An 8,870-nucleotide genomic window follows, 5' to 3' on the forward strand; every position below is an offset into this window, starting at 1 on the left:
GCAATGAAGGCAGATCAGCGGTAGGTTCCTGAAGGAGATGTTCCCTATAACCTTTAAGGTCTGCATTTTATAGGGCCGCCACACAAAATGTCCCTAAGCAGGGACTTTCAGGTCCCAACATTGTAGTGTGAGTGCGCCAGTGCACTGTTTCCTGATATTAGCAAACACAGAAATTGCCCCCAGAGAATTCCTGACAAAGCTGGCCTTATATATAGCCTCTGGGCCTGGAGGCCAAGTGAGCTCTAGAAGGAAAATTAGTCACCTTTTGCTGAAATGTCTGGTCCTGGGTCACCTGAACTTTCCTCACCCTCCACCAGAGGTCACCCTTGGTGAGACTTGGGTCTGTGCACTGTGCCTGCTGAGCCTTGGCCTGCATCCCGGGTTTGCAGCTGTGATTTATTTTTGGCACTTCAGTTTTCCGTCATCAAGTTAGCAAAGCCTGAAGGAAGAGCAGCAGCAAGATACCCTGCTCCGGCTACGGGTGTCTGCTCTGGACACGCTTCAGTCCTCTGTTTTTCCCCCTTCCCCAAGGGGCTCTGGGACCTTTGGGATTCCTGTCGAATTCACTCAAGGGCCTGTGAGGACCTAACGGTGAGTAACTGGGCCAGTGATGGATGAAAGCCAGGCAGTAGGCAGGGAGAGGGGAGAGGCTATGCGGTAAAGAAGACGGAAACCACCAAATCTATTAGACTTACTTTTCCCTTCTGAAGGCAAATAGACCAGAAGAGTGGCAGTGTTGACTCTTGAAACCCCTGCCACGAGAGCTTATCTACAGAAAGTGGGTCCCTGAGACTGTGTTTTTAGACTCTGAGTTTAAGGGAGGGATGTTATATTCCAGAAAAGACTAGGCTACTTATTCCCATTTGGTGACCCTTTTTAAAGGGGTCTTGGGAAGGATGTAGTGGGTACAGGTGGAGCAGTGGACAGTGGCACAAAGTCAGCCCCAAGTTAGGCCTAGAGCAAAGGGATGGGGCAATAGAAACCTACCCCGCCTACACTGAAAGATTTGAATGCAGCCAGAACTAGGTGAAAGTGGTCATGCCAGGGAATGAAGTCCCCAGCTGGAGTGGCATCCTGGAGTAGGTCTGCCCATGGCGGGCTGGGAGAAGGGAAAAACCTGGTACTACCCAACTTTGGGAAGTGAGAGCACAGATGCCCATCTTGAGAACTTAAAAGGACTTGCTGGGAAATTAGCTTGTTTTTATGGGGAACAGACACTCCTATGTTCAGTTGAGGTTGCTGACAGGGCAGTGGCAGCCTGTGAGCAGACCAGGTACCTGCTGCTGGTAGAGGATATGGTTGGTCGAATCCTTTCTCTGGTAACCATGCACCCAGCAGTGGGGACACCAGGCTTTCTGAAACAGTCAGCCTGAGACCTGAGGTAGCCAGGGCTGTACCTTGGCTGGTCATCAAATTGGCCGCTTGGGTAGGACAGGCCTTCTTGGACCCAGAAAGGGCAGTAGAATCAGGGCTAGAGCAGTTTTGGCCCTCTTGAGTGGCAGCTTGTGCCTGTTTTCTACCTGTTCTTTCTGTCAGTAGATGATTTTCTTCATTTCTCAAATCTTTCATTTGCGGTGGGAATTCAGTACCCCGGTAGCCTCTACATAGATGAAACAAACCTGGCCAGCTTAGCAACTCTGTGTCCAGGCCTGAGAGTTCCAGCTTTGTATTGCCCCCCACTGCAGTAGGACCACTCAGGGCTCACTGGCCATTGTTAGGTAGGACATGGTACATGCATTCTGCCAGCAGAACCCTGAACCAAAGGTATACCTCCAACTGCCAACTCATACCTAGGGAGCAGCACCTGCATACCTGCACTGGGCACAGAGGGCAGGGATGGCTGGGACATCCTAGAGAAGACCACAGTTTAATGTGGGAGATGATAGCACACACTGACAACTGATACCAGAGGCTGAGACCAGGACTCAACCATCAAGCTCTGCATCCCTCAGAGCACCTGGCATAGTGCTTCACAAAGAGTATAAAAGAATGAATGAATGAGAGAGTGATTATGGAAGTCCTGGTTAAGGACAGAATGAGTGAGGAAGGAGCAGTGGGCAGCAGAGGAAGCATGTCCTGGACGAAAGGGTGTTTTCAGACTCAGACAGTTAGGACTGGGGTAGATAAGGAAAGGCTATTAGAGCAGCATATTAAGAAAATGACATTGTGAAGCTTCTCATCTTTTCCACAAGTACAGAGAGCAGGCAGAGGAAAAATAGGACCAGCCTCATCTCCTCAGAGAGAAAAGGAAATAGCACTTTAATTTGTCTTCTGAAGCATTCCTCAGTAGTTCTTTCTAAAACCAAGGGTGTGCTGTCCCCCTCAGAACTAACCTTGGGGCTTTCCTGCTTCAGTCCTGGGCCTCGGACTAGCTGATTATTTGCAGCTTCTACTGACGGTACATGAATAGGGAAGCACATGGTCACCTGGGGCTGACAAATTTACAGCTAGTGGGAAAAGGATGTTGGGTTCTTTACAAAGCATTTTTTCAGTTCACAAACATTTATTCTGAACATTTGCAATAGGCCAGCTCTGTGCCAGGAGAGACAAAGATAAGTGAAAGAAATTGTTCCAACCCTCAAAGAACACATCCCCTAGGTCAGGCAGGAAGGCTGATAGCTTCTTTCTGTTTTCCTCTCAGAGGCCCTCAGAATCATCCCCGAGGAGCTGAGCATGACGTGGGATGAAGCACTACCAGACTCACATTCTGCACAGGGTTTCTATGAGAACTATGAGCCTAAGGAGATCCTGGGCAGGTAAGGCCCAGACTTTCCACAGGCTAGAGCCTTCTCTGTTTGACCTTGAGCAGTGACCTCATTTCGATCCCCAAAGCACTGTTCATTTGGAGAATCCCTCGGTTTGGGTCCTGCCCTCCTAAACCAGGACAGATAAGGGTGTATAAGAATAAGCAGATCAGAGACTTCTCCTGGCAAAGAGCTCCCCCGATGCTGCTGACAAGCACATCCAAACTCGGCTTTGGGATCGGGTTAAGGATGAGGGGTCAGAGGAAGCTTATGGCCTTGAGAATGCATGGCTTCTTTCTTTGTGTGAAAGAGCACTGAGCTAGAAGTTAAGAGGCCTGAGACCAGGCTTGCAAATCACCCTCGCTGTGCCTTCTTCATCCTACTGTCCCCAAAAGTTTACAGGGAGTTGGGGAAAAAGATGTGGGACTTCTCCTGGAGTGAGGGGCCCCTGGGACTGTCTGTCCTCTGTACCCCCAGGGGAGTTAGCAGTGTCGTCAGGCGTTGCATCCACAAACCCACGTGCCAGGAGTACGCAGTGAAGATCATTGACATCACAGGCGGCGGCAGCTTCAGCTCTGAGGAGGTGCGAGAGCTGCGACAGGCCACGCTGAAAGAAGTGGACATCCTGCGCAAGGTTTCAGGGCACCCTAACATCAGTGAGTGATGGCCTCAAGCCACATCAGGGTGCTTCACCATTATTCTGCTCTGATAATCCAAGTCAGGGAGTGCAGCTTCATTGCTGGCCTATCCAGAGTGTCTTCTGCATCCTGAGGCCGCACCAGCCCAGTGCCCTGAGGCTTGAAGTTCCTAGTTCCAGCCTCCAGGAAACCTGCTCCAGGGATTCAGCTCTGTCTAAGCCTCCTCTTTCAGCCAGACAGAAGGGGTGACAGGCAGGGCTGGGGTTAGGTACCGGTGGGAGAATGGGGGTGTGAAGTGTCTGGGCCTTTCCCCTGCCCTGGTGGGCCTCCTTTGAGCACCATCCTGATACCACCTCCACTTTCGAAGTTCAGCCCTAGCAATTTTAATCCCCCTGCCCCTATGCCTTGCTGCCCCTCCCCAGGCTTCCCTGCTACCTGAGACGAGCCAACCATTTCCATTTCAGTACAGCTGAAGGACACTTATGAGACCAACACTTTCTTCTTCTTGGTGTTTGATCTGTAAGTACTCAGCCCTGGAGTCAACCATACCTGGGACTATCAGAGAACCTGGTATTATGGTCCCCTGTCCAGGTCTTCCTGGAGATCAGCAGCCAGCCCCTTATACTGTGGATGCCAAATAGGACCAGAAATGCCCCTGGGGTCAGGCTGCCACATTTTAATTCCTGGGTCCACTGATTATGGGCTGGAGGATTTCTTTAAGTATCAGTTTTCTCATCAGTATTATGGAAGTAATAATAATACAGTGACTGGCACAATGTAAATGCTAATAACTATTAGCTCCAGTGATGAAGATAGTGGCCATTCAATACTTATTCTAGACATTGAGGTTAGAACAATGAATAAGACAGATAAGGTCCTCAACTTTATGTAATAATTTTCACAAGTAATGAACAGAAAGCAATTTAGCCATGATATGTACATGTAGTTATGTATGTGTACATATACATAAAGCTGAACAGGGATTAGAGAGAGGTGGAGATTCTTTTTTTTTAGATGAATTGGTCAGAGAAGTCTCTCCACAAGGTTACCTGAGTAGAGACCTGGATGATTTGAGAGAGGAATCCAAAACAAGACCTGGAGCTGGAGCTTTCCAGCAGAGGGAAGAACCAGAGCAAGAGCCTTGCTGGATGGGCTTGGTATGTTTAAGGACTGGCAAGGAAACCAGGGTGGGGGAATGATGCAGGCATTTTAGCTATGGTAAGGACTTTGGAGGATGGAGATCAGGAGAGTAATGTGGTCCTATTTGCTTTTGAAAAGGATCCTGCTGACTGTCATAAGGCAAGAGTAAAAAGGTGGAGGCTAGCAGTATTGAGGCAAGAGACTCCCCCAGGGAGGTAGAGGTTGAATTTGGGTGCAGTTCAAAGATGGAGATCATCATCATCATCATCGTCATCATCATCATCATCATCATCATCAACATCATCATCACTATATTCCTGCTTCTGCACCAGTAGGCTATTGAGATGATCTCCTTGTCACAGGCACCCGTAGGCCCTTCAGTTCTGAGAGTCTGTTTTCTCAAGAAAGGAAAAATGATACCGACCACTCTGCCTATCTCACCAGGCTCTAAGCATCAAATTCGAACAATACAAAGTGTTCTGTGAATAGTGCAATCATATTACCATTTTTATTAGAAAAGTTTCACAGGGAAAGGAACTCTCCATCTCCTTGTTCCCCCGCTCCACTGAATCCTCACTAAAGAACAAAAATCTCTGCTGTATGATTCATTGTTGAAGGGGTGTCTTGATTTCTCCATACACAATAGCCAATTTAGGGACCAGATTTACTTGAGAAAATTATTCAAGTAGATTTTGTATTGTTGGAACATTTCATATTGTAGCCATACTGAATATGTGCAGTGTTAATTTATTTAAAGACACAGTATTACTTGGCGTGTTATACAATTAAACCACCAGCTCCAGGAAGGCAGAGGCCTTCTGATGTGCCTTGCACAGTCCCCTAGTGTTTAGTGGTAAATCTTTTGGGGGCTGCTGCTGCTAATAGTGAGTTCTCCTAGTGTCTTTAAAATGGAATTAAAATGATAAAAACTGGATTCACACATTGCCTTTTAGGAACAGTATAAAACAAGGCTCACCTCTGTAAATTCTAGGTTGTCTCCTCAAACAGAAACTCCCTCCTTGCCTCAGCAGCTAAACTCAATTGTTTTATTGCCTCTCAGTGACACTGTCAAAATCCCTTGTGCCCTAAGAATCCCACTGCTTTTCATGGAGGGGTGGGTGAAAAGGGGCAGGATGCACCTTTCCTATTAATTTAACCCAGGAAGACTTTCCCAGGGCCCCACCAGACTTGCCCAGCTGCAGCTGTCCCAACTCTGCTCAGTGGAACTGTCCTGAAGAGCCCTTGGGGGCAGCTCAAATGTCTCTAACCTTTCAAGAAGTTGCTTTGGGAAGCTATTTTTAATGCTGCCCCAAGTTGCCCTCCAGGTTATAACTAGATTGTTCTAGCAGAGACCTCTTTATAGATCATCCCAAGAAGTGAGAAGATTGAATCGCAATTCTTAATCCTAAAATAGGCAAAACAGCTCCTCCAACACTTGTACTGCCACTTCTTCCATTTGTTCCTGGGAAAAATCAAGATGCTCTCGTCCTTCTGATTTGGGTCTGGGGCCCTGGGCCAGGGGGCCTTGGGCCAGTCTCACCTCCCAGCCCTGGTTTTGGCCCTGATAAATCCCAGCCCGTGCTGTCATTTACGCAGATGGTGGTGGGGTGGTGGTGGGGGGCGGGGCTCATATCGGTGCCATCCCACCCCTCCAGCCTCCCTTGCTCTTCTTTCAATCCTTCCAGACACTCCACTCACTTCCCCAGCTCCTCTCCACAGACCTTGGTTCTTTGTGGGAGTGGCCCACTTTGCCTCTGGAGGTATTAGGGTGAGAAACAATTCTCTGGGAGCAGGGTAAGGAGGGGATGGTCTTGGGACCTATCCAGTTACAAACCCTCTGTCCCCACAGGATGAAGAGAGGGGAGCTCTTTGATTATCTCACTGAGAAGGTCACTCTGAGTGAGAAGGAAACCAGGTGAGGGGCCATTTGCCTCTCTCCCCACTTCCTGCCTGAATCCTAGTGCTACAGGCACCAAGGTCTTGGAGGGGGTATGGAGCATACTTGCTTGGGCTGGGGGTGTGCACCACTGGCTTTTATGGCCTCCTTCCATCCTTGACTCAGCCTAGACTGTCCCAGCCTGCCCTGAGTCCTCTCTTACTTGCAGTCTGGCTAGTATGTGGGCTTTGCTACTTGACCCTGCAGAATAGGAGATAAGAGTAATATGTGCCTGTCTCACCCCAGAAAGATCATGAGAGCCCTGCTGGAGGTGATCTGCACCTTGCACAAACTCAACATCGTGCATCGGGATCTGAAGCCCGAAAACATCCTCTTGGATGATGACATGAACATCAAGCTCACAGACTTTGGCTTTTCCTGCCAGCTGGAGCCAGGAGAGAAGCTGCGAGGTCTGGTAACATGCATTGGCCCACATCAGGGGCTCAGGCTTTCTTATTAACTCTCCCAGGAACAGAAATTGTCTGGTTTTCTCCCCTATTCCTTCCCACTCCAGAATAAAAGTCCTATCATTTCAAGGCTAGGTGTCTTTTCAGGTAGGCTCTCTTCCTAGGACTAAGCCGAGCCAAGTTCCCACTGCCTGAGTTCTAGGCCAGGATGGCTAGACGTGACCACAGAACAAATAAGCCCCAAGTAGGTGGCCCTATGAGCCAGCACCTGGTCCATGCCCTTGGCCCTGAAGTTGGCCAGCCTAAACACCATTTCGGTTACATCTCGACTGTTTCTTTGGATTTTCTTCTTCCAAGTGTCCCCCATTGACCTATCCTGATAACTATTCCTGCAGAGATCTGTGGGACCCCCAGTTACCTGGCCCCAGAGATCATTGAGTGCTCCATGAACGATGACCACCCAGGCTACGGGAAGGAGGTGGACATGTGAGTATGTTGGGGAGGAGGGACAGGGATGCCACCATGGCCAGGAATACCTGACCAAGGAGGGGAGGAGTTGGCAGGAGCTACAGCCAGCCCGCCTGTCTTCCTCTCCATCCACCTGGTGCCAGGTGGAGCACAGGGGTCATCATGTATACCCTGCTGGCTGGCTCCCCGCCCTTCTGGCACCGGAAGCAAATGCTGATGCTGAGGATGATCATGAGTGGCAACTACCAGTTTGGCTCACCTGAATGGGATGATTACTCAGATACTGTGAAAGACTTGGTGAGTGCCCCAGCCTGCTGGCTCTAGGGCTCAGGCAAGGGGCAAAGTTCACCATGGAGGGAGGGGAGTATGCCATGCCGCAGGATGGAGGAGTCTGCCAGGAGAGACCCCATGTCTTCTAAAGTGCTGGAGGGGAATCTGCATTCATGTTTTCAGTACCTCCTTGTTCTCTCAGGTCTCCCGCTTCTTGGTGGTGAACCCCCAGGGCCGCTGTTCAGCAGAAGAGGCCTTAGCGCATCCCTTCTTCCAGCAGTATGTTGTGGAAGAAGTGCGTCACTTCAGCCCCCGGGGGAAGTTCAAGGTACTTAAGCTCCCTTCTCACCCAGGGCCCTGGGGCAGTTGCTACTGCCTCAAGTCCAAGCCCCCAAGTCCCCTTTTTTCTCCTGAGGAACTGCTACTTACACCACCAGGGTTTCCAAGGCCCCTGCCCTCCCCTCCCCCCACCCATAATGGTTCCAGCTCAATTTCTTCTGGCTTCAGGGAAGACAGATGTCACCTGACTGGCTCCAACAGTCTAAATCCCTGCAAATGCTGGTAGGGTGAGAATGGAAAGAACACTAGGAAGGGCCCAGCAGAAGCCATGCAAGTCTTCATGGCAAACAAGCTCAGGGCCTCCCTGCATTGGAGGGAAAAGGAGATAGGTTTGCAGGGGCTGGGTCCAGGTTCTCAGTCCTGGCCCTCCACAGGTGATCGCTCTGACAGTGCTGGCTTCAGTGAGGATCTACTACCAGTACCACCGGGTGAAGCCTGTGACCCGGGAGATTGTCATTCGTGATCCCTATGCCCTCCGGTCTCTGCGCCGACTCATTGATGCCTATGCTTTCCGCATCTATGGCCACTGGGTGAAGAAGGGGCAGCAGCAGAACCGGGCTGCCCTCTTTGAGAACACACCCAAGGCTGTGCTCCTCTCCCTGGTTGAGGAAGACTACTGAGGTGCTGGCAAGTGGAACAGGGCGAGTAGGTGGCAGAAGAAAGGGGAAGCCGCAGAAATATTAGTCAAAGGAGTGAGATTGTGTGCTGGCCTTTGTCCAGAGGGGCACTTGGTCCTAGCCAGGACTCCCGGAATTGGGCCATTATCCCTCTCAGAGGCACTGCATAAGAAGATTGGGGCACTCCCATAACACAATGGTAAGTGCAATAGCGGCTAGGCCCAGAGAATAGGGGACTAGATGTGATTCAACAGCCAAGAGGCTTCCTACTTCTCCACTTCCCAGTCGTACCACTATCTCAGTTTCTTTCT

General features: G+C 50.0%; 1 protein-coding gene across 3 annotated transcripts; it reads left to right on the forward strand.

Annotated features, from left to right (window-relative positions):
- Window positions 1-178: 178 nt before the first annotated feature.
- PHKG1 (phosphorylase kinase catalytic subunit gamma 1) lies at window positions 179-8,636 on the forward strand. 3 transcript variants are annotated; one of them, XM_011366998.2, is made up of 10 exons: window positions 179-591; window positions 2,642-2,756; window positions 3,222-3,400; window positions 3,847-3,901; window positions 6,372-6,437; window positions 6,705-6,868; window positions 7,261-7,351; window positions 7,477-7,630; window positions 7,806-7,931; window positions 8,317-8,636. In XM_011366998.2, exons 2-10 carry the CDS (start codon window positions 2,674-2,676, stop codon window positions 8,560-8,562), a joined length of 1,164 nt encoding a protein of 387 aa, XP_011365300.1. In that variant the 5' UTR covers window positions 179-591; window positions 2,642-2,673; the 3' UTR covers window positions 8,563-8,636. The 3 variants fall into 3 exon arrangements, with proteins under 3 accessions (XP_011365300.1, XP_011365299.1, XP_011365301.1); XM_011366997.1 differs by lacking the exon at window positions 179-591 and having other exon boundaries at window positions 2,674-2,756; window positions 3,847-3,904; window positions 6,366-6,437; window positions 8,317-8,562; XM_011366999.1 differs by lacking the exon at window positions 179-591 and having other exon boundaries at window positions 2,674-2,756; window positions 3,222-3,378; window positions 3,852-3,901; window positions 8,317-8,562.
- The last annotated feature ends 234 nt before the right edge of the window (window positions 8,637-8,870 follow it).

This window comes from Pteropus vampyrus, unplaced genomic scaffold, assembly GCF_000151845.1.
Source record: "Pteropus vampyrus isolate Shadow unplaced genomic scaffold, Pvam_2.0 Scaffold128, whole genome shotgun sequence".
NCBI lineage: Eukaryota > Metazoa > Chordata > Mammalia > Chiroptera > Pteropodidae > Pteropus > Pteropus vampyrus.

Excerpts from the sequence above, each read along its gene's own strand:
- PHKG1 (XM_011366997.1), top strand. The coding sequence starts at position 2,674 with ATGACGTGGGATGAAGCACTACCAGACTCACATTCTGCACAGGGTTTC. Across the intron at positions 3,401-3,846 it reads TTCAGGGCACCCTAACATCA|TACAGCTGAAGGACACTTAT; the intron begins GTGAGTGATGGC and ends TTTCCATTTCAG. Across the intron at positions 6,869-7,260 it reads GCCAGGAGAGAAGCTGCGAG|AGATCTGTGGGACCCCCAGT; the intron begins GTCTGGTAACAT and ends CTATTCCTGCAG.